The sequence below is a fragment of the Gigantopelta aegis genome, chromosome 6 (assembly GCF_016097555.1).
Source record: "Gigantopelta aegis isolate Gae_Host chromosome 6, Gae_host_genome, whole genome shotgun sequence".
NCBI lineage: Eukaryota > Metazoa > Mollusca > Gastropoda > Neomphalida > Peltospiridae > Gigantopelta > Gigantopelta aegis.
The window spans coordinates 73451184-73477077 of NC_054704.1; the positions used below are offsets into that span (position 1 = coordinate 73451184).

Here is a 25894-nt window from a genome sequence, read left to right on the forward strand (position 1 = left end):
GAGACAGGAAAACCTCCAGATTGAAACAAGAATGATTAACTATGTGACCCACTGGACCTCTGGTAAGTGCTCTACTGATGGTCTAATACTACATCCAGCAGTCATTCAAAAGAAGGAAGAAATCTGCTGTTGTTCAACAACACACCCAATAAATTTTTTATTAACAATAATATGGTCTCAGTTGAATTGTTAAAGACCAAAAATAACGAGAGAAGAAACACACTGCCACAAGCTACTTTGAAATTTTTTTATTACATGTAGTTGTGGGATCTTTACATGCACCAATCTACACACACGATAGAACATAGCAGGGCCTTTGTAAAAGACTAGCTAGAACAAGAATTAGTCCAATGGGATGGGACCACTGATGGGGATCAGGTGAGTGCTTCGCCATTGGACCACATCCTGCACCTGTCCACCAAAAGAACATAATTTATGGGATAAAGGAATGGACATATGGAAGGCATGTATGCTGAACAAACTAAACTAAAAAAAGTGCATACTGAAATTTTTTTTGCCAAAGGCTGTAAGAGGTTCTTAATTTATTTGTCAAATGAGGTACAACATAAATCAGCTTGTCTCTTAATTTTCCTTTTAACTTATTTTTGTGCTTATATTCAATTAAGGTTCAAGCACGCTGTCCTGGGCACACCTCAGCTATCTGAGCTGTCTATCCAGGACAGTGAGTTAGTGATTAGTTTGTTAATGGTTAGTGAGAGAGAACAGGGTGTAGTGGTCTTACACCTACCCACTGAGGCGTTAGAACTTGCTCCTCGGTGGGAGCCAATACTGGGCTGTGAACCCTGTACCTACCAGCCTTATGTCCAATGGCTTAACCACGAAGCCACTGAGGCCAGTGTCTCTTAACTAGTCTTTCACTGCCATAAGAAGGGGAGTAAATGTTTGGTTTTATCAGCACCGTTGTTTTGTCATAAACTAGCGATATTTCTTTGATTTTGAAGCTTTCACTTTGTAGTCCAACATTGGCTGCAGTGGAATAGAAAGTGTTGCAATGTAGGTGTCATTTGATTGGACTCCATTGGGATCTTTCTGCTTCGTGATTTTACAGCCAAGCATCTGGTACAGTATCAATAATCTGAAAATTAATGGACAGGAAAATGTATGTAGTGATGACATTTGCAAGATTACAATGTAGTATTATATAATGAGTGTTATGAGAATGAGTATCATGCAAAATGAGTAAAAAAAAAAAAAAAAAATCTGTATATATCAGAAACTGAAGAGTGTTTTTACGAAACATATTAAATCTTTGAGGTGGTAATTAGAGAACAAGCCTTCTGAGAGTACTGCTAAAGCAATACATGTCTCCTACCAGGCCCAGCACATTGTCATATCTCCTAGATTCAAGGGCCATAACTCTGTCAAAAATGGGCAAATCTCTGAAAGTCAAAGTTGATCTATAACTCCACATGATAAAGCTATACACAAAATTTCAATTCAATATCATGAGACACTGCAAAGGGAAAAAAAAAGTCCTGAAAACTATGTAGTTCTCTCCTGTACTGAGACAAAACCTGTAGTTTCCTATGGTTGTAAGCTATTAAGTGCAACAAATTTAATAAGAATACATTTCAGGCTTTTTGTGTGTGTGTGTATGTGTGTGCAAGTTACTTTTTAACAAATTTTTAATCTTGAATTCTAAGCTTACTTTTTTTGCCCAATCCTGAGATCTTTCTGGAAGTACTGTAGGTCTGTGCTGAAATGATCAATGATGAGACCAAGAACAAGGATATAGTACGCTAGCTTGTCCTTCACCCAGGCTGACATACATCTGAAAAAAGAGAGAGAGAAGAATAACAAACACATTTATACAGTTGAACCTACTTTAAAAGTTTGTTGGTTTTGTTTAACGACATCACTAGAGCACACTGTGTTATTAATCACTGTCTACTGGATGTCCAACATTCTGTAATTTTAACATATAGTATTAGAAAGGAAACCCACTACATTTTTATATGCACCATCCCACAGACAGGATAACATATACTGCGGCCTTTTATACACTAGTCGTGGTGCACTAGCTGAAATGAGAAATAGCCCAATGGCCCTTCCAGACTGCATCACCATCCCTCTGCTATAAAACAGGGTTGAAAATTAGCAGTTGCCCGGTCGCCCGTGGCGACCTTTATTGGCTAAGGGAGACTAAGAATTTTACAGAGGTAGTCCAGTGGGCGACCATTGATTTTAGAGTCTGGTTTTAGAGTACTAGTTAAAAAAGAAACGCATTGAAAGTGAATCGAATGTGATGAAACACACCGCGTCTGTGCTGGAGCGAACTACAGATCTGGCCGCAGACAGTATTACAGAGTATGCTCTATATTTTGACAGGGCCAGACTGACCAGATCCAATCTCAGCTTCTGCGATTTTGGTTTGGGGCTGTAACCAAATATAGCTTAAAACGTATTGCAGACACTTCATTTGGGGGTTTTTTAAAGTCGTTGGCTTATTGTAACGGACTGGATACGTCATAATTATCTAGTGGACCTACTTTTTGACATTATTAAATGTTATGGTACAAATTAATCCTATTTAATTAGCTTACTAGTATTTTATTCTGGGACACAATCAAAATTTATCTTGTAGTTTTAACTGACATTAACAATGGAATTTTCCGTAACTTCATGAATTATTCCAAAAGTCAGTTCAATGGAATATAAAGGTAAAATTCATATAAAAACATATTAAGTTATTAAATTGTAAACCCATACAATCTGGAATAACTTTTTATGGAAGTTCAGTGTAAATAAAAAAATTGTTAAAATAAAACTGCATAGGTTAAATCTTTTCTAATACAGGTTTTAAAGCAACTGATGGAACTTCCAAAGTAATCTGAACGACAAAACCGGAATACGAGATCAGGGTCGTATCTCGCACAATGCAGAGTCGAATGGGTATTTGGTGCCTTTATCTAGTGCCTTCTCTATAGGACAACCACTCCTGAGGAAATCCTTTATCAGAGAATTCATCCCTCTTGCATCTGTGTGGTCCTTAACCATATGTCTGACGCCATATAACCGTAAATAAAATGTGTTGAGTGCGTCGTTAAATAAAACATTTCTTTCTTTCTTTCTTTCCCTCTTGCACTGCCATAAAGAGGACTGCCACTCATACTAATTTACTAAAATGCCCAGTTGTACCTTTAGTCTCTCTGTACTACATTATCGATTACTTCAGAGACCATGCAAGTGAAGCTGTATACCTTGGCTGTTCTAGCATTTTTCGTTACACCTGTATTAAAAATTGTATTTAATCTGTATCATTTAATGGTAACTTGTAAATTAACATTTATATTTATACTGGATTCTTTTTTTCTTTAAATGTTATTTGGGTTGGTATGGATTTAAAAATTAATGATATGTTTTTCAATATGAATTTTAACTTTATTCATTATGAAGTTACATGCCAATTCATCGTTTTCCTTTTGACGCAAACGGACTATATACATGGTCATTATTCAACAAAGAAAATTCTAGTTTTGATTTGAGCTGTGCAGTTAAATTGGAGGGCTAGTTGAATTTGAGAAGGGCCAGTAAGATTTGTCTTCAACTGGCCCTGCTGACGACCATCTTTTTCATTTTAATTTTCAACCCTGATAAAAGAACATCTTGTATAATAATTACCTATCTCCAAAGAACATTTCAAAATTATGTTGTACAATAATTACCCATATTCAAAGAACATTTCAAAAACATCTTGTACCTATTAATTACTCTTTCTAAAGAACATTTAAAAAACATCTTGTATAATAATTATCCTCTCCAAAGAACATTTCAAAAACATCTTGTATAATGATTACCCATCTACAAGTAACATTCCAGATTATCACAAAATTTGTGCATTTCTGTGGATGCATATTTCATGTTTTTCCTTTATATCAACATCACTAGCCCACAAAAGCCATGCTTGGTAGATACAATAGGTAATTTCTCATGAACACTTCACTGGCCTCGGTGGCGTCGTGGCAGGCCATCGGTCTACAGGCTGGTAGGTACTGGGTTTGGATCCCAGTCGAGACATGGGATTTTTAATCCAGATACCAACTCCAAACCCTGAGTGAGTGCTCCGCAAGGCTCAATGGGTAGGTGTAAACCACTTGCACCGACCAGTGATCCATAACTGGTTCAACAAAGGCCATGGTTTGTGCTATCCTGCCTGTGGGAAGCACAAATAAAAGATCCCTTGCTGCTAATCGGAAGAGTAAACCCATGTAGTGGCGACAGCAGGTTTCCTCTTAGATCTGTGTGGTCCTTAACCATATGTCTGACGCCATATAACCGTAAATAAAATGTGTTGAGTGCGTCGTTAAATAAAAAAAATCTTTCTTTCTTTCATGAACACTTCACTACAGTTTTATAGGACATGAAATGAGGTACCAGTTGGTACTATTCAAAATTATTTCATAAGAGTCATAAGCTTGATATAAAATTTCTTAAATCATCCAAACTCAAAGTTAAAGTTTGAACAACACCACTGGAGCACATCGATTAATTAATTACTGGCTATTGGATGTCAAAGTTTGGCAATTCTGACTCGTTGTCATCAGAGGAAACCCGCTACATTTTTTCTAATGCTGCAAGGAATCTTTTAAATGCACTTTCCCACAAACCGGAAAACATACCATGGCCTTTGTCAAGTTGTGGTTGACGAAAGCACCTCAAGCGAGCACTCAACCGACTGAGCTAAATCCCGCCTCATCCAAACTTGTGTGCTGCCCCTTTTAAACATGTCATTTGAACTTATTTTCGTACCTATATCAAAGTAATGTTCAAGCACACTGTCCTGGGCACATGCCTCAGCTATTTAGGTTGTCCGTCCAGGACAGTGGGTTAGTTGTTAGTGGTTAGTGAGAGAGAAGAGGGTGTAGTGGCCTTACACCTACCCACTGAGTCGTTAAAACTTGCTCTGGATGGAAGCCGGTACCTGGCTGCAAACCCTGTACATACCAGCCTTATGTCCAATGGCGTAATCATGGTGCTACCAAGGCCAGTCATGTTAAAGAGGTAAAAGGTTTATTGAAATATTTTATCACTTCGCTAGTTAAAAGTATGAATGGTATTTCAATATTGTTTTAACAAAAGAATTGATAACTGAATAATCCAAATGTAAATTTAGGGAGAAAGAAACTAACCTCACTGGCTTTTTTTTATTTGTCCCTTCTACTAGTAGTGTAAATCTGTTGAGCAATGATGTTTTCACCATATCAGGGCAGTCATCAGGAAATATTTCATCTAAAATAGATAACAAATAGAAATTGACTGACTACCTGACATGTTGTTTATTCTTCATATACATAAAAACAAGTAAGAAAAGGAACAGGAAACATATTATACCTTCACTGACAAATAAATAACAAGGGTGTAGGAAGGTGCCAAAAAGTGAGGGGGCACACACATATATATAAAAATACATGTATAAACATATAAAAACAATCACTGCTGCTACAAAGTGAGGGGCACATGCCCCCCCCCACACCCCACACTTCCTAAACCAGCAAATAAAACATTTATTAAAAAAAATTATAACTTGTACAAGGTGTAAAATACTTAAATGGTGCAAACAACCTACAAAGACTAACTTTTATCTCACCAAAGTACACATAATTTAATAAGACTGAGTCATGTTGCAAGAAGCATTTAATTGTGCCCAACTGTTCTCTGCAACTGTGGAAAGGAAAGGAATTTGTTTAATAACACCTCAGCATATATTAAATAATTACTATTTGAACAGTTACATTATTTATTAATAATTGGCTATTGGATGTCAAACATTTGGTAATTTGACATATAGTCTTAGAGAGGAAACACACTACATTTTTCCATTAGTAACAAGGGTACTGTAGATTCTGAAATTAACGCATCCCTAAATTAATGCGAGTGATGGTGGGCAGACTAAAATGCGACATGAAATTAATGCGAGTGGCCTCCCTTTTCTAAAAATGCACGTCTGTGTACTTTTTGGTTAAATCCGAGTTAAAGGTCTCTTCAATGAGATCAACTCACTAACATGTCTGTGTACACATCAATTACCCTGTTTAATACCCTGTGTTTTTGGTGAGATAAACTTAAAGCATATGTTTTTAGGAATCATTTACGTAATGTGTATATTTAGCTAAATCTGGTTAAACATGTATGTACTATTACAACTGTATTTTTATCTGTGAATGGTGATTTCAAAGTCATAATGAAAGAACAATTCACCCGACAAAGTTGCATCAAACTTGAACAGTAAAAACAAAGAAACTGTCGACCTCAGGATTAGCGTGCTAAAACACTTCCACATGTGATGGATCATGTTGGCTATTGAAAGGGTGGCCAAAGACCCTACAATCGTCACAAGTGGCTGGCAGCTTGCTGAACTATTGGACAATTAGTCTGTCTCGCCTACAATGGATTGTTTTCCAGTTGTGTGTTATAAATATATTAGAATTTTAATCTTTGTTTTGTTTTAATAACATGGGGCACATAGACAAAAATATATAAATAAATGTGACATATTATTAATGCGAATAACACAATTCGCATTTTTTGCATTACTATTATGATCGCATTAATTTCAGGATCTACAGTATTTTAAATATACCATCCCACAGACAGCATTGGTATAGAGAGTGAGAGAAAAATCCACTTTTTTCACACAACCTACTTCTAAGCACCGAACACATTTTATTTATAGTTATATGGCGTCAGACATACATGTATGGTTAAGAACGACATATATATTGCAAAAGGAAAACCATTGTCGCCACTTCATTGGCTATTCTTTTTGATTAGCAGCAAGGTATCTTTTATATGCACCATCCCACAGACAGGATGGTACATACCACAGCCTGTGTTATACCAGTTTTGTCACAGCCTTTGATATTTCACTAGTGGTGCACTGACTGGAATGGAAAATAGCCCTATGGATAACTATTTCATGTCTTAACATTGCTTGTTTTGACATTTGGTCAAGAGAGAGAGAGAAAAAAGTTAGTTTGTTTTGTTTAATGACACTACTAGAGCACACTGATGTATTAATCATCAGCTATTGGATGTCAAACATTTGGTAATTTGACATAATATAGTCTTAGAGACAAAACACACTACCTTTTTCCATTAGTAGCAAGGCATATTTTAAATATACCATCTCACAGGCAGGATTGGTCTAGAGAGTGAGAGAGAAATCCACTTCTTCCACACAGCCTACTTCTTTCTACCTAATGGCAAGATGAGATCTTTTATATGCATTTCACCAACCGGCCTTGGTTGTGGTATGGTTAAGCCATCGAACATAAAGCTGGTAGGTACTGGGTTCGCAGCTCGTTACCGGCTCCCACCCAGAGCAAGTTTTAACGACTCAATGGGTAGGTGTATGGCCACTACACCCTCTTCTCTCTCACTAACAACTAATAACTAACCCACTCTCCTAGCCAAAATGTTCTAATAGTTGAGGCGTATGCCCAGGACAGTGTGGTTGGACCTTAATTGGATATAAGCACAGAAATAAATTGAAATGAATGCATTTCACCATTGACAGTACAACACATAACATGGCTTTTGATGAACAGTCATTGGACACTGGCTGGGATATAAAAAATACTACAGAATGAATGAACGAAATGTTTAACGACACTCCAGCACAAACTATATATTGGCTATTGGCTACAAATCCGCTTAGTGCAATTTAGTCCAACAACCCAGCTCATCTCAGGTGTGTGATCTACAATTCAGGGGTTTCCCCAGGGCCGTTAGGCGTAGCGGCCCAACACACCTTGGTCCGTAAAGTAAGCGCTTTGACGGCGTGGAAGCGCCTTAAATCAATTGCCGCTACGCCTTGATTTGAAGTGCTTTAGAAAAACAATTATTACAAGTACTAGCGTGGCAGTCGACTACCTCTTGCAAACAACTTGTGTACCAGTATATCATGCACACCTAGTCACTAAGACAGGTAAAACACTTCCTAAATACCTAACAATGGACCAGTCACAATTGGTGTTTGGTCATTTTACCACATCTACTGGGACCGCTAATCCGTCAGGAAGGCGCTTACGTGTAACGGGATTCCCGTGCTGAGCAATCAATTGCAAGTTTCAAGGCTGATCAAAGAAGATGCCCATTGACAGAATCAACTGTACTATTTAACTGAATAAACGATAGGTGAAGCACTTTTTAAAAGTACAGTTAAGTTTGCAATCAGTAATTTCTATCCTAACATCCCTATCCCAAAACACACTGAAAACATCCAGGGCTCGCGCTGTCGGTAACCAATTTAGCCATTGGCTAATTAAAAATAATTTACAAAAAAAAATGGCTAATAAAATTTGCAAGTGGCTCAACTTTTGGCTGAGCCATTTTCTATCTTCTGATGTGAACAAACGGATACATAATTTATCCGACACCTCAAACATAATAATACCAATTTTTTTATTAGCGTAATAGTGATCTCGCTATCGGTAATGAGACACAGTGTTATCCAGAATACAACGTATGCCTTATGATGTTTGCTTATTTTAATAATCAAGGTTATTAATTTTAACGGCAGGTGTTCGACATGTATGACAGCAATGTGACGGTGATTCAATGTCTGGAAGATATGTAACTTATTATTTTAATTTTGAAAAGTCTTTGAACCAAAGTAATAAAAACAAAGCGACTATGCGTGTCAATTTGAATACACATGCCAGTTCAGGGCCGAAAGACACGTAGGCTATCCCAAGGGCTGTGTTCAACCAGACCGAGATAAAAGAAAACGTTCGCTACACTGGTTTATGCGCTTCAAGTTAAACGAAATGGACACGACAGACACCAATCAAATAGTTTGTGAACGTTAGGAAGAACGTTCGTTGGCTGAACTGAGGAAAGCTCTCGGTGCAAATAAACGTCACGCTTCAGTGTCAGCTGACACCCACGTGTCAAGAGGCTTCGTTGCGGACATTAACAATACGATTACACAGAAGTAAATTTGTAGAAAAACAATAGTTGGTTGCATCAATGAATACCTAACTGCAGTTTCGGTTATTTCCTTTGTCTTTGTTAATTTTGTACCTATGGTCGAGAGCACGCAAGCAGATCACGATCGCGGGAAATGAACATGCAGTATTTATACAAATTGCAGTTAAACGTACACTGAATTAGTTTACAATAATCATATTTGTTAGATAATGTTAGATATATAAGTGTAAAACTGTGAGGTGACATTTAATAAGTTAGCTGGATTTTAAAAAGGGTTAATTTTATTAACGTTTTTTTTTTTTTTTTTTTTAATAAATGGAAAATACTGTGAAATCGGCATTCTTAGCCTAGGTATTTTACAAGCAGAAATCACAACAAGCATTTAACATGATGCTGAAATCAACAGCAACAAGATGGCGCAAATTATGAAATTGTTGGGTTACTTTAAAAAAACCCCAACATGATTAGATGAATTGAAGGCAAAACACTTAACTGTTTTCAATCCACTACCCCACTTCTTTTGGCTTGATTTGTGTTATAATGATGCTAAATATGTAAGCGTCGTACAAAAATCCTGGGGAAAGACCTGCAATTCTAATTCAACACATTTGTTAGAACGAATCTGATTGGATCTCTACTAAAAATTTCAGGTGGTAAAATCACTGATATATCGGTCACAAATTTTCTGGCAGAAATACGTCATAGGTTAAGCAAAGAACCAGGTTGTTTTGTAATGACGTCATAAAGACTATTTCTGTAGCTTTCATATTACATACAGAAGTCGTTAAATACTGAGAGGTTTTTATGTCAGAAATGAACATATTATTCTTTATTAGTCATTATCTAATCATTGGAGCAGATTAAATATGTCAAATTACACATCTATGTTCGAGCCGCTAACTGTCCGACCCTCCATCATCTATTAATGGGCTGCCTAATGACGTCACTAGCTGGTGACATTTATATGCTTATTCTTACTAAAAATGTGACAATTTCCTATTTAAAATCAATCAGCAAACAGTTTAATTTGCGACAGTAAAACCACCGATATACGTCCGCAAATCGGAAAACACAGTATGGTTATCCCCTAACTGAGACACAATTTGCTGCTTGTGTTAATTAAATTAACTCACAATTCACATGATTGAATGAATGATAGTTTAACAGCACCTCAGCATGAAAAACACAGCAGCTATTGGGTGTCCAAAGGTAAGTACAGTGAAACCTCCCAAAACTGGACCCTCTGTAAACCAGAATTCACTTAAAACCAGACGTTTTTCATGGTCCCTTTTTAAAAATGAGTACAGAACGTAACCTTTCTAAACTGGATACTTCTTATAACTGAACATTTTACTTGGTTTCAAAGGTGTCTGGTTTACAAGTTTCACCATATATGAATAAATTAAATTGACTTTTTTTTGGTAACATCATTCACCATCAGTTAAGATGCCTGCAAATTAACACCAGACATCATGGAATTGCCCACTTTATAGTTATGGCATCAGGCCTGTTAGAATTAAAAGTGACAATTTGTTTTCAGGTAACCCATTTTATTTTGCATAAACAGTTACAAATGTATTATTATTTTGAACATTGACAAATGATGGTGTCAAATATTTTTAATGTCTTTATTTTTTCTGGCGAGAACAAAAAATGGGTAACACAAAACTAGATATGCGTGATTGACGCGCGAGTGAAACAATCGTTCGTGCAATTTTCAGAGGCCCGTGGCATAGCCAACAAAGCAATTAGCTAATATTAATTAAAAAAACCTTCAGATCAGTAAGAAACAAATATTTCACAGAAACTTTTACTAGTAAATGTTATAGTCCTGTATTTCAGGTCTGATTTTTTATTTAGTAGTTACACTATATTAAAAAAAAGACATTTAATACCATAAACTCTGTAAATTTTAATTCTGCCCGTTTTGCTGCAATATTATTAAACAGTATGATCATAAAGTCAACTCACATATTTTGTTCATCTGTTTAGCATTGACTAGGTAAAGTCTGCATAAATATTTCATAAAAAGAAGACATTTTGAATGCCACCATCTTGCTTCTTCGTTGAGGGGGAGATAAGCGAGACGTGTGAGCACAAACTGCGGACAACTGAAATAAAAACAAAACTATAAAGTCATTTATTTTTTTCAAACTAGTCATTAAGTTAAGTTATAAAGTAACAGACACTGGTTTTTAAACACTACCATACAAAGGTATATTTTTCACTATTAGATCCATTTTGATAATTGAAGGAAGGAAATATTTTATTTAACGATGCACTCAACACATTTTATTTACAGTTATATGGCATCAGACATATGGTTAAGGACCACGCAGATAATGAGAGGAAACCCGCTGTCGCCATTTCATGGGCTACTCTTTTCGATTAGCTGCACGGGATCTTTTATATCCCACAGACAGGATAGTACATACCACCCCCTTTGTTACACCAGTTGTGGAGCACTGGCTGGAACAAGAAATAGCCAAATGGGTCCACCGATGGGGATCGATCCTAGACCGAGTGCACATCAAACAAACGCTTTACCACTCAGCTAAGTCCCGCCCTTTTGAAAATTGAAATCAGACATTATTTAATTATCATTTCCATATATTCATGTTTTTGGTCATTGGTACTAATACTGTAAAATGTATTTTTCATAATTCTAAAAATTATAAGTAATGGTTATGGAGACAAGCTATATCTATTTTTAGCCCCCATTTGAACATCAAAGATCTTGTTCTACTCTATTTACAGGTTTGTAGATTAACCAATGTTAGAGTTAATGTTCATGGGCTGAAGCTAGGATCTGCAATTTTGACAATAAGATGTAACAAAATATCAATGATCAATGATACACTCATATGAATTCAACTAGAATTCAGGGTCATGGCCAGGGTCGCAAATTTTAACGAACGTTTGTTTGTTCTGACACCACTAGAGTGCATTGATTTATTAATCATGAGCTCTTGGATGTCAAACATTTGGTAATTTTGACATATAGTCTTAGAGAGCACATACCACAGCCTTTGATATACCAATATGCACCAGCTGGAACAAGAAATGGCTCTATGGACCCACTGATGGGGATCGATCCCAAACAGACAGCACATCAAGTGGGCGCTTTACCAGATGTAAAAAAACATTAAGCATTCATCGAGGTAAAAAAAAATATCACATTATTTAATTAAAAAATTTCTACATAATTCTTCGAGCTAGTAGTGCTTAAGTACTATACGAAGTACTGTACTAAATAAAAATTAATGGAGATATCAAATATACTAAACGGCAAAAGTTATTATGACACACAAAAGACAAAGATAATTGATATTTTTTTCTGCCGTGTATGAAACGTTATAACATGGAAAGAGAAATGTCCAAAGGTATGGAAATGAGCAATAGTCCAGAAAAATGGCGCACATGCCATATGCAAATGAGCCACATCACTAGAGGGGGTCCAGAGCGAGGTTTACACAGTCAGTAGCAAGTGTGTCCACCTTGCACCGTCGTCTCATTGAGGCCACTAAACGCTGGAGAAAGTTCCCGGTAATGCCATTCCAGTTCTAAGGAAGGATCTGTTTCGCAGATGTGTGGTTCAGATCCATGTGTCTTGGTATGGGGTTGTCACAGGTGGTTGGCCACTACGGGGACGGTCCCTGACCTGGTTGTTTTGTTGATATTGTTGCCATAAGTGCCATATAGTGTTTCTGTGGACGCTATGACTCGCCATCTGTCATTTTCACTGACTCGCCATTTGTCATTTTCACTGAGGCATGGCATGACGAAACTGCATCAAACAGTTCACTAATGGTGTTTTTCTGACTTCTGGACTTCTGCAAGCTGCACAGAGTGGCAATGATTTGCGACTGAATGTCTGGCTTTTTATGGTGAACACTGGACAGGATTTCTCCCGAATATTCCATGTTTCTTTTCAAAGCATGCAATCGCTACAACAACTGCTTGGTTGCATTTCTTTAAGCTGTTTCATGCACATTTTCTGTGGTTTACATCCATAAATCCATTCACAAATTTATTACTCCAAACAATCCATGTCACAATAACTTTGCCTTTCAGTATACTTTTTTCATGGAAAGGAAAGGAATATTCAATGAACACATTCTAGCAATATCTCGACACAACCATATTAGTCTGGAGACTGTGAGAAGAAACCTGCTGTTATGTTATAATACTTTTACAAGTCAGCAATAAGGGATCTTATAGTTTTATCTATACCAAATAACATCTGGCCTGGTCAAAGTGCATTTAACTAGTGTGGAATATATATAAAAAAACCCATCCTATTATATATTGAAAAAGAATCATAAAAGGTTCCGCTAATACTTTGGAGGAAAGTTTTGTAATGTTCATATTTATGGGTTATAGTTTGGTTTATCTCATGCATGTAGTATTTTTAACCATACACATTGACATTGTCACCTGTGGGATTTTATTTGGTATAAGCATTTCCCCATAGACAGGACAGCACATTGGGCTCTGACAAAAGAGAGCAAGAGAGCAAGAGAGAGAGAGAGAGCAAGAGAGAGAGAGAGAGCGATAGAGAGAGAGAGCGATAGAGCGAGAGAGCGAGAGAGAGAGAGAGCATAAACCTTTTTGCCTGTTCCCACTGTTTGATCTGTTCTTGTGTGCTGTCGTAAAATGTTTTCGCAGGATCTGTCAGAGCTTCCATCTCTCCTGGAGAAATAACTGAAACAAAAATACACAACATCTTGAATATACATCAATATTACCAGACTATTAAGAGATGAGTTTATTAAACGCGGGGTGGAGGCAGGGCAGAATATTACAATTGTATAAACGGATCCGATAAATAAATCAGTTTATGGACATAATTATGTGTCACTAGCTTAAATAAAAAAAATGAAATTAATATCAGCTTTTGTTTTGTTGTTCTGTACAACCATCACAAGGGTTCAATGGAATTTTATGTACTCTGTGAGTGCTCTTTTATTCCAAGCCAAAGGGTACATAGAAATCCATTTACCGTGAGTGATCCGTATACAACAAATGTATTTATCTTACCGACATGTTAACAATATAAAGTTAAAGTCTGTTTTGTTTAGATACACAACTAGAGCACATCGATTTATTAATGATTTGACTGCCTATGCAATAATAATAATAATAATAATAATAATGTTTATAATAGATGTTTAACGACGATCCAGCATGAAAAATACATTGGCTATTGGGTGTCAAACTATGGTAAATGTAAACAAATAAGACTGCCTATGCAGTGTGAAACATTTTGTCTTAGTGTAAATAACCAATGGGATTAAGATATTTTACATGTATGAAGATGAGATCAATATACAAAAATACCCAGTGGAGCACCCAGCACTCCCCTTTTTGTTTTTAAAAAACAACCGTACATTCCAGAGGTTTCAATTCAGTTGAATTGAATTTATTGCATATTACCAAACAAGCCTGTGTGTCAGCAAACAGATAAGAAAAACAAAAAAATAAACATACAACTTCAATAATAACAACAACAATTAATAATAATAACAATATTAATGTACATGCCAGATGGAGAAACAAAATTTGTATTATATTTGTAGGAATAAAGTATATTATAAAAATAAATGGTTAAAGTACTTGGAAATAATTAAATTAAATTACTGCCCCACTGATAGCTGGAACAAGAACTTTACGTTTAGAAATACAGCCCTCAATAAATGTTAATACATGGCTGAGAATTTCAATGTCACCATTATTGTATGACATAATAAATATAAATTGTAAATTGCTATTTAGAGTAGAGAAGTTGGAAAAGGACTTTAACTTATCTAACATGACCTCAATATTGGCTGACATCATACCACACATATAAATTATTAAAATATTAAAAACCAACTGTACACTTCGGAGATTGAATCTAACATGACCTCAACCTTGGCTGACATCATACAACACATATAAATTATTAAAATATTTCACTCACTATCATCGAGGTTATAAACATATTCTGGAAACTCAGCATCCCGATTGCATGGAGGAATAGTGGTAACTTCATTTACATTTTTGTTCATTCCTTAAAAACATATAAAAAGTTTTGTTTATGAAACAAAATAACATTTTGGACACTTTATCTGTTAAATGTGTAGACAATGCACAAAGAGAGCTAAATGTAACACAACTATTATTTGAATTGTTAAAATCCAAACAAAAATGATATTGAATGTACCATACGATTTTTCATCATACAATTATTAACTGTATGTTAATTATAATAGAGTTTATAGATTATTTTTTTTATCACCAATATACCAGTCTGCGTATTCTAACACAAACTGAAAAGCCCTTCAAAATCAGACCCTCTATAAAATGAAATTCCCTCAAAACCACAGTATTTCACGGTCCCTTTTTAAATATCAGTACAAAAAATAACCTCTCTAAACCAGATACCTCTTAAAACAAGACTTTTCCAGGGCTCGAAACTCGCCAAAACATATGGTGGCCCAAAAAATAATAATGGATGTTGGCAAATTATGGTAAGAGAACCATGAGCAAGATTTTAATGTGGAATACAAATATTAATAGTGGCTCATATGTTACAGCTCTGAAGAAGATCGACCACATATTATTATTTGGGCGAATAACACCTTTATTTTTTTAATATTTAAGTTGCCCAAATGGGATATTGGTCGCATTTGGTAACCTGGCCACAAGCTATTTCGAGCCCTGCTTTCACTTGAACCATGGGTCTGGTTTTATCAGTTTTCACTGTATATGTTTTTATGGATTCTAACAAACAGTGAAAAAGGAGCCTACCACTCAGTGTTAATGTTTGTTTTTTCGAACATACCAAATTACTGTTTGTGCTATCACAAACATTAGGCGCCAAATTTACAAAGCCTATTTACGTTTTACAAACATCTAACTATATACATTTGCAATGCTTAAACACCTGAGTTTAAGAAAAACAGGCTTTGTAAATTTAACCCTTTATGTTTGGAAGGGTATGTACATCGCCAGTATCCTCCCCCTGTGTATTAGTTTGTTTTGTTTACCGACACAAATAGAGCACATTGTTTTATTAATCATCGGCTATTGGATGTCAAACTTTTGGTTATTTTGACATATACTCATAGAGCAAACCCGCTACATTTTTCCATTATTAGCAAGAGATTTTTTATATACACTCTGCCAGACAGGATAGCATATACCATGGTCTTTGATATACCAGTCGTGGTGCACTGGCTAGAACATGAAATAGCCCACTGATGGGCATTGATTCTGGACAGACTGTGCATCAAGCGAGCACTTTTACCACTGGGCTATGCCTGTCCCCTCACTGTATATATACATTTGGTAGACATTTCTCACCTGCCAGTAGTTTGCTGCCGCCTTCTTTGAGAGCACGATCTGCTGCAGCTGTCAGTGATTTTTCAAACGAGTCACCTTTGACCTGTGTCTGCAGACGTCTAGTTACACCTTTCTTCTGCTTGGCACTGCCAAAAGCCGTTGTCAGCAGGTCAGCCTATTATGAAAGACAAATCTGAATCAGACTTCAGGAAAACTAAAACAATTAAAAAACTCATAAATCTTTAGAAATAAAGGAAAGGAAGGAAATGTTTTATTTAACGACGCACTCAACACATTTTATTTACGGTTATATGGCGTCAGACATATGGTTAAGGACCACACAGATATTGAGAAAGGAAACCCGCTTTATTTAACGACGCACTTCATTGGCTACTCTTTTCGATTAGCAGCAAGGGATCTTTTCTATGCACCATCCCACAGGTGGGATAGTACATACCACGGCCTTTGTTACACCAATTGTGGAGCACTGGCTGGAATGAGAAATAGCCCAATGGGTCCACCGACGGGGATCAATCCTAGACTGACCATGCATCAAGCGAACGCTTTACCACTGGGCTACGTCCCACCCTTATTATGAATGAAAACATGAATGAGACTTCAGCAAAACAAAAACCCCACTAAGGGCCAAATATACAAAACATATACACGTGTGTAACAACATACATTTATAATGGTTAAACACCTGCGTTTAAGAAAAACAGGCTTCGTAAATTTGGCCCATTATCTTTAATAAGCACAAAGAAACAGAAAAAGAATGTTTGCTTTAAAATCAAACTTTAGCACATTTTAAACTATTACTATTTGGTTAAAACACAGTTTCTCTTATCAAGCTTTATCAAAATGAACCTATAAATAAACTTCTGTAAACGTCAGTGTAATTTAAGTGTACAAGTAGTTTACAATTACATTGTGTACACCATGAAATATCAATAATAACAGGGCTATCTCTGGGTTAGCAAAAAATTTCACCAAATTACCTACTAAACTTCAAAAATGGCAGAAACCCAGTTATTTTCTGAAAAAATATAATTTATTTCAAGAAATTATTTTGCCAAATTAAAATAAAATTCACCAATTGTATTTGAAATTCACAACTGGCAAATTTGGCGAGTGCCAGAGCTAGCCCTGAATAAAACAACTAACACACAAATGATAGTTTTCAAAACACAAATGTACAATGTCAACTTACAATAACTAATTCACATACCTTTTCTCTGAAGCTCATATTAGACTGGTCTTCATCAAAAACTAACTCAGCAGGTCCATCTGATAAATAAGGAAAAATATACTGATACTTACAAAAATAATCCTCCTCCCCACCCAACAGTTTTCATAGCTGTGGTGTGTGCCTAAAACATTGCTGCTATTTCTATGAACATCAATAAAATATTTTTTCTTTTGAGCTCATTTGTTAAACAAAGTTAAGAGAGGAAGATTTTCTGTTTCAGATTTTGGCAAATTCCATTTCCCATTTTTTGCCGTTTTTCTTGTTTTGAATTAATGCGAAGCTAAGCTACAAATAACATGAAATTCTTTTATACAAATTGATTCTAATGGAAATGCTCGAAGTTTTATGAAAGTAAATTTATGTTGTTAGATGAATGTGTCACATAATTCAAGCATGTATATGAACGACTAAATATAAAAAACGAAGACGACATGAAAATGGATGCGTAAGCCTGCATTTTTAGTTGAAGTTAAAGAAAGAAAGAAGTGTTTTATTTACGATGCACTCAACACATTTTATTTACGGTTATATGGCGTCAGACATATGGTTAAGGACCACACAGATTTTTTTTAGAGGAAATCTGCTGTCGCCACATAGGCTACTCTTTTACGACAGGCAGCAAGGGATCTTTTATTTGCGCTTCCCACAGGCAGGATAACACAAACCATGGCCTTTGTTGAACCAGTTATGGATCACTGGTCGGTGCAAGTGGTTTACACCTACCCATTGAGCCTTGCGGAGCACTCACTCAGGGTTTGGAGTCGATATCTGGATTAAAAATCCCATGCCTCGACTGGGATCCGAACCCAGTACCTACCAGCCTGTAGACCGATGGCCTGCCATGACGCCACCGAGGCCGGTTAGTTGAAGTTAAAAGACAGAAATGTTTTATTTAATGACGCACTCAAAACATTTTATTTACAGTTATTTTGTGTCAGACATATGGTTAAGGACCATACCGATATTGAAAGAGGAAACCCGCTGTCACCACTTCATGGGCTACTCTTTTTGATTAGCGGCAAAGGATCTTTTATATGCACCATCTCACAGACAGGGTAGTACATACCACGGCCTTTGATATACCAGTTGTGGAGCACTGGCTGGAATGAGAAATAGCCCAATGGGTCAATCGATGGGAATCGATCCTAGATCAACCGCGCATCAAGGGAACACTTTACCACTGGCTACATCTCGACCACACATGAAAATGGATGCGTAAGCCTGTATTTTTAGTTGAAGTTAAAAACACAACATGTTTGTAGGTGGTACACATTCAAATTAATCATCCATTAAAAGCTTTTGTATGAGATATCACTGGCACTATAATTTGTGCGATATTCTCCTTGGAGATATATTGCTTCTTTTATTATGTCAATGTGTATGTTTCAGCGCTAAACCTATCATTAGTGACATAACGCCATAGTCGTTCTGCTAGTTAACGAGTCTACCGCTGCCAAATATAGTGACATTCAACCCGCATTACTGACACTGTTTACAATTGTCGCAAATGTAAAGAATGATAACGGATGATAAAAGAACACCCCCCTTGTGTCTTGTGATAAAAGTATAAAAATCCTCAGCAAGCCTCGGATTTTAATATTTTGATCAACTCGTGCTGATAAATTATGATATCACAAGAGTATCCTATATATATTACAAGTATGGTCTATATCTACAGCAAGCAAGAGAATTAACAAGAACCTCAGTTTTTTGCTGGTTCTAAAGTATGCAACACCAGTGTTGGCATATGAAAATGTTGCAAGACTTTTGTTAAATAATAGTAAAATTAAATCCACGTCAAAATATAATAAATGTCTAGATCTGTGTTATTTTGTAAAATAGTAGGCTTATTCTAACAAAAAAATTTAATATTTTAAAATCAGGAATTGCATTATTCCATCCATTTAAACTTAAATATTTTGCTAATCTAATTCCCAGAAAAGGTCAAGAGATAATTGCCTACTAGTGGTGACATATTACAGAAAAAAAATACAGCTAGCAGGATGGTGGGTAAGAAATGAAACAGCACTTTTTAAGTACTTAAAAGTATCAAAAAACTAAAACAAATTAACTTGTTTAATTTTGAATGCAAGAACAGAATTAACAAGCATTTTGAGAGTACTGCTAAACAATACACGTCCCCAACCCAATCTCCTAAATTCAAGGGCCAAACATCTGTGGAATGTGGGTAAATAGGCATGAAAGTTAAATTTGATCAGTAACAGTACAAGATAAAGCTATATACAAAATTTCACATCAATATTTTTAGGTATTGCAAAACAAAAGTTCAAGGGCCATAACTCTGACAAAAATGGATAAATTGCCATGAAAGTTAAACTTCCATCTATAATGGTACATGAAGGAAATGTTTTATTTAACGACACACTCAACACATTTTATTTAGTTATATGGTGTCAGACATATGGTTAAGGACCACACAGATATATATAGAGAGAGGAAACCCGCTGTCGCCACTTCATAGGCTACTCTTTTCGATTAGCAGCCAGGGATCTTTTATATGCACCATCCCACAGACAGGAAAGTACATACCACGGCCTTTGTTACACCAGTGGTGCACTGGTTGGAACAAGAAATAGCCCAAACGGGGATCAATCCTAAACCGACCGTGCATCAAACGAGAGCTTTACCACTGGGCTACGTCCTGTGCCCCAACAGTACATGATAACCTATATACAAAATTTCTGTGCAATATCTCAAGGCCTTCTAAAAAAGAAGTCTGGAAAACCAATTTTCACATTGCCTAAGTTCAAGGGCAATAACTATGTCAAAAATGGGGAATCGTCATGAAAGTCAAACTTGATTTGTAACAGTACATGATAAAGCTGTACACAAAATTTAAGCTCAATATCTCAAAGCCTTCTGCAAAAAACATCCGGCAAACATATGTGGGACGGACGGACAGACAGACAGACAGACAAACAAACAGAAGGATGGAGATGAAACCTATAGTCCCCTCCGGTTGGACAGGTCAGGGACTAATAATTACCTTTCAAAACGGGTTGCATTTTGAAAATTTCTGCATCACAAACACTCATTTTGCCAGTAACTTCATTTACAATACCAACATAGTATCTGTAAATTAAAACAAATTTTGAAAAATATTATATATTTCATAATATTAACTACAAATCTAAACAAACAAATAAGCACACACACACAAACAAATAAGCACACACACACACACAAATAAATAAACACACACACACAGAATACAGACACACAAAAAGAGTATAAATTACTGTTACTTGTAGCAGTGTGCAATTTTGAGGAAAGTCCAGGAGCCTGAGGCTCGCAAAAATTATATACGACTCTCTAGTTTGGCTAGCATACGATCCTGCATGGCTTGTAAAAATTATTTGTACAAATTATGTTGATTCTTCAAAATGACTGTCAGTATACATCTCAAAATCCTGGGAAATAGTCTTGAATAGCGATCTTTTCCATGGTTCTACTGGAGATGCACGGCAGGGCTCTAAAGATTTTCAAACAGGGAAACTATGGCACTTAAATCTTTTAAACCAAAATCGCACCCTGTGTAGGTTGATGTCTATGAATGGAAACAAATATATTATACATGTATTTTACTCCCGTCAGTGTTTTTTTGCCACTAATAAAAAGCTAAAAGTCATTAGACACTGGACCACTATTACCAAATATTCCATCAAATAACAATAGGTAAAAAGGTTTTCCTTTCTGAGATTTATTGAGAAAGAAGTATGCACAGTCAAATCTCGTTGGGTCGAACTTCTCAATTTCTCCATTATCCTGATAAAGATGTAAACTTTACATTCCTTCTCTCCTATGATTAAATTGAATTAGTTTTTACTCATGATACAAAATATATTTCTTCAAAAGAATGATGTCCTTCTATTTGCTTAATATCTAAATAAATATATTGATTAAATTGATAATATTTAGGGGTTTGTACAATATTTGTATTAATATATTTTAAATTTTAACATTATGTACTCACTTGCACTGCCCTTGCAATCCTTGTGCACCTTCACCAAAGTTTTTCCCAACATAATAAATTTTGTTGGACTCTCCAACCTAAAAATATAAACCTGATTAATAAAAAAAATAAAAAATTATACAATGCCATGTATTTTAAGTTTAGCCATCATATATTCACAGTAAGTAAAACAATATGCATATTAGTACTGGAATTTTTGTCATCTTATCAATTAAGTCATAATATATTAGTTTATTACTGTGAATTTAGTCAATTTTTAGATAATTTAACAATTTGTCTTGACCTACGATACAGTAGAAAATGAACTTAAAAGTATGGAATAATTTAACAATTTGTCTTGACCTACGATACAGTAGAAAATGAACTTAAAAGTATGGAATAATTTAACAATTTGTCTTGACCTACGATACAGTAGAAAATGAACTTAAAAGTATGGAATAAGGAAGGAAAATGTTAATTTAACGACGCACTCAACACATTTTATTTACGGTTATATGGCATCAGACATGGTTAAAGACCACACAGATGTTGAGAGGAAACCTGCTGTCGCCACTTCATAGGCTACTCTTTTCGATTAGCAGCAAGGCATCTTTTATATGCATCATCCCACAGACAGGATAACACATACCATGGCTTTTGATATACCAGTCGTGGTGCATTGGCTGGAGCGAGAACCATGGAATAAGATCCTAGACACTAATCTAGCTGACAAAATGCCAACTGTTTTTGCCGATAGTTGGCTCAAGTCTGCAAGTTGTTTTCAAAAAACCATTTAATATTGTCACAGTATGAAATTACTATAAATTAAGCTGTTTTGTCCTATAGTCAGATCATACCACTATCATTTCGTCCCAGATTAATGTTGTTGATGGTTTTGTATGTTTTGTAAGGGCTTTTTTTTTCTTTTAAAGATCCAACTAAACAATATCCAGTCATTTAAAACCATGTAATCAAATCGTACCGGAAAAATGTTTCAAATTAAAAAAACATTAAAAACCACATTTATAAATAATATCACGTAAAAAAAAAATTATCATTGTGACACTGGTAACTTTTTTCCCTTTATTATTATATTATTATTATTTTGATTATATTATGATTATTATTTATGATCCAACAGACACAACAATTGATATCAATTTTTTAAATAATAATATTAAATAAAAATATATACTTTAAAAAAAAAAAAAAAATACAAAATGTACTTTTAGATATGCAATTGTTGTGTCTTATTACTCTTAATGTGGTTGATTTAAGGAATATTTGATTAGCCAATACCAAATGATATAGACATTTTGTTTAAAAACATAGCATATGGCTAATTTGGCAATGGACAGGGTGAACCCTGATATCACAATTTGTAGCATGTCCAAAAGTAAAACATGGCTACAGTGTGGCACAAATGCAAGTGCCTCAATGACTGTGGTACAAAAAGACCATGGTATGAAATGACTATGATTCAGGGATTCACATCACCACTATCTGCTGTGACCTCTTTCTTGAACTGCTTGTGTTGCTGTTGCAGAAATGACCCAATCGCAGTTTTGTATGAGCCTTTCCCTTCAGTTTACCAGTACTGCTAAAATCGGCTGAAACACAAACGAAAATACAATGTATAAGAAGTCCATATTATCATCATAAAAATATCTATGTTGTGCATGTTATGAAACACTTTATTTAAAACAAAAGCATTAATTTTGTATGACAAACATTATGACCATCAAAAAATTAAAAGATGATCACTTGATTTACAGAGAACAGGATCAAGTTTGTGTGTGGTTGTTATTATTATAGTTATTTTAAAACATTACGTAAACAGTGTACATGGTCAACATGAAGTACATATACATGTACTAATCAGAGATTTGTTTAAAGTGTTTTGAGAGTTCAATTACAAGCGGAACATTTCAATATATCACAAGGCTTTGTGTGTGTAATTAACAAAACATTTAAAAGTTAAAATACCATGATTGTCAAATTGTTCAAAACATCCCATTCAGAATACCTCTGTGACTTTAAGGTCAACAACAGTCACTTTTTGCACCCTTGTTTTGGCTTTTATACAATAAATCAAATATATCCAACAGTATTCTTTTGATACGATATATTTGACAAAAGGTACTTTGTATTTCTTTCATCTTTTAGAACTTTAAATTAATATTGTATCCAGAATTATGAAAAATAAAACAATACCGACATGTAAACAGTGTTGTCTGCTTGTTATAGAAGTTTGACAGGGGTCTACCAGTTTTTATTTTAATGTGATGAAGCATTGTAATAATATAGCTAATTTTTAATTTGAATAATGTCAGTAATCCAATGATGTCACTTTTCATCTCCTTATAGTAACAATAACCATAGGAGTCCGGCGATTTCGCCACCGGTTGATCTCGTCCGGGTGATCTCGCCACGGGCGAGATAGCCGTAAATTCCATATACTGTTGGGCGAAATCACTGTACTCTATATACATATAAGCAGACGGGAATGTCACTGTTTATTACAATAAATTGGTTATTATAATAATATTTAATTAATGTTTTGGGTTTGATACTGTTCTTTATTCCCAAGCTTTTGTTTTTTCTGTCATTGCTTTTGTTCAGTTTACTCCATATTAGCAAGGTTGGGTGAGATCGCCGACGTTTTGTGTACCATTTCATTGTACACTTACTTATTGTTTGAGAACATATTAATGTAACAAATTAATAAAATTCAAACTGAAAATCCATCTGTCTGTTTTGTCTTCCATACTGTTTCCAAAAAAGTCGGCCCGAATGACAGTACTTTAAGCTTATTATTATTCAGTGCATGTTTTGAGTTTGATATTGGTTTCTCAAAAAGTTGGGCGTGGTCCATTTCATAGTACACTTATATATTACAAATTAATAAAATGTCAAACTAAAAGCTTGTGTATGTTTTCTTTTTTCAATATGTTCTTTACATCTACGGTTTTATAGAAATTATCACATTAAATTACCAGTAACAGAAAACTAACGAAATAAGATACAAGGACAGATATAAAGATATATTGCTTGTTAGCATTTCACAATTTCAGTTTCATTACAGGGAAATTATAATTCATTATAACAGTTTATGTCTATATGTTGATTAGAGTTCACTATTAATAGTGTTAATCGTCTTTAAAACGGTATGCACAGTGGTCACTGCGAGAAAACTATACTCACAGAGTCACAAGAAACACTTTAACAGGCAAAGACAAAAAAAAAGGACACATCACATTTGATTTGAACATTGTTCGTATCATTTCATGCAGTAAATGATAGTAATATAAACATTTTAAATAATAAAATTCCTCTTTAGTTAAGATATATATAGTACGGCAATTTCGCCCAGCAGTATATGGAATTTACGGCGATCTCGCCACGGTGGCGAGATCGCCCTACTTCTAACTATACACTGGGTACCAATTGCAATTGAAATTTTTTGTTTGATCATTACTAATGCACCTGAATGTGTTTGAGAAAAATCTTGTGATAAAAAATTGTACCTTTTACGAAATATGGATTTCAAGTGAAATTGCAGTAAGATATATTATATTTATTGTGTATGAAGCCAAAACAAGGATGCGAAAAGTGACTATCGTCGACCTTAGTTATCCGACATTATTCCTGAATCACGCAGTAGTTTATAGTTTTGACGGTCATTTACTTTATTGTCGGGACAGATATTACAAAGATTTGTGTAATAACGACAGCCAGGTACTGATAAAGCAATCCACTCGCCGAAAGACATTTAAAAAATATATATATCGGGTATCTGAGTGTTTAATCACAGATGACGAAAATTAGTTTCTGACGTAAACAGATTACATGCCATGGTAATAAATGTGTGCACGTCACCAGTCCGATTGCCTAATTATAGCCATGTCTTACCAACGACAGTTTTCCCATTTTTTCTTTCAACATCAACGGATATTGTGGTCATTTTGTATTATTTTTCGTTGTTTTGAAAATCAAAACTCACATGTCTGATTTCAAAAAACTAACACTTCTTCCACATGTTTTGTGTCACTATTTACCCACGTGCTCAGGAACGTGATGCGCAGAGAAATATTCATTAGTTAAAAACATTTAAAATAAAATAAAAAAACTTCAACGACAATCCAAATTTTACACGTTTAGATAATTTAATAAATTTTCGGTATAGTTTTGTCAGGTATTATCATTCACATTAGTTATTTGTAATATTTAAATACTTTACACGTTTAAGGACATCATGTATAGACTCGCCAATTTCCGTCAAATTATCGAAACATTCGGACATGTTCGTCAAAACTGCTCCTTGACATCCGTAATCCAATCGGAACTCCTCGTACATTTCTAGCGTAGCGGAATGTGACGAGGTGTTCCGATTG

General features: G+C 35.2%; 1 protein-coding gene across 2 annotated transcripts; it reads right to left on the reverse strand.

The window, feature by feature from the left end:
* Positions 1 to 233: 233 nt before the first annotated feature.
* LOC121375887 (DNA-directed RNA polymerase I subunit RPA49-like) lies at positions 234 to 25759 on the reverse strand. 2 transcript variants are annotated; one of them, XM_041503573.1, is made up of 12 exons: positions 25413 to 25756; positions 22998 to 23110; positions 21522 to 21598; positions 20535 to 20620; positions 17507 to 17565; positions 16300 to 16453; positions 14915 to 15004; positions 13560 to 13656; positions 10924 to 11063; positions 5151 to 5250; positions 1670 to 1792; positions 234 to 1096 (listed from the first exon to the last, which is right to left on the reverse strand). In XM_041503573.1, exons 1-12 carry the CDS (start codon positions 25462 to 25464, stop codon positions 937 to 939), a joined length of 1251 nt encoding a protein of 416 aa, XP_041359507.1. In that variant the 5' UTR covers positions 25465 to 25756; the 3' UTR covers positions 234 to 936. The 2 variants fall into 2 exon arrangements, with proteins under 2 accessions (XP_041359507.1, XP_041359508.1); XM_041503574.1 differs by lacking the exon at positions 14915 to 15004 and having other exon boundaries at positions 25413 to 25759.
* Positions 25760 to 25894: the final 135 nt, after the last annotated feature.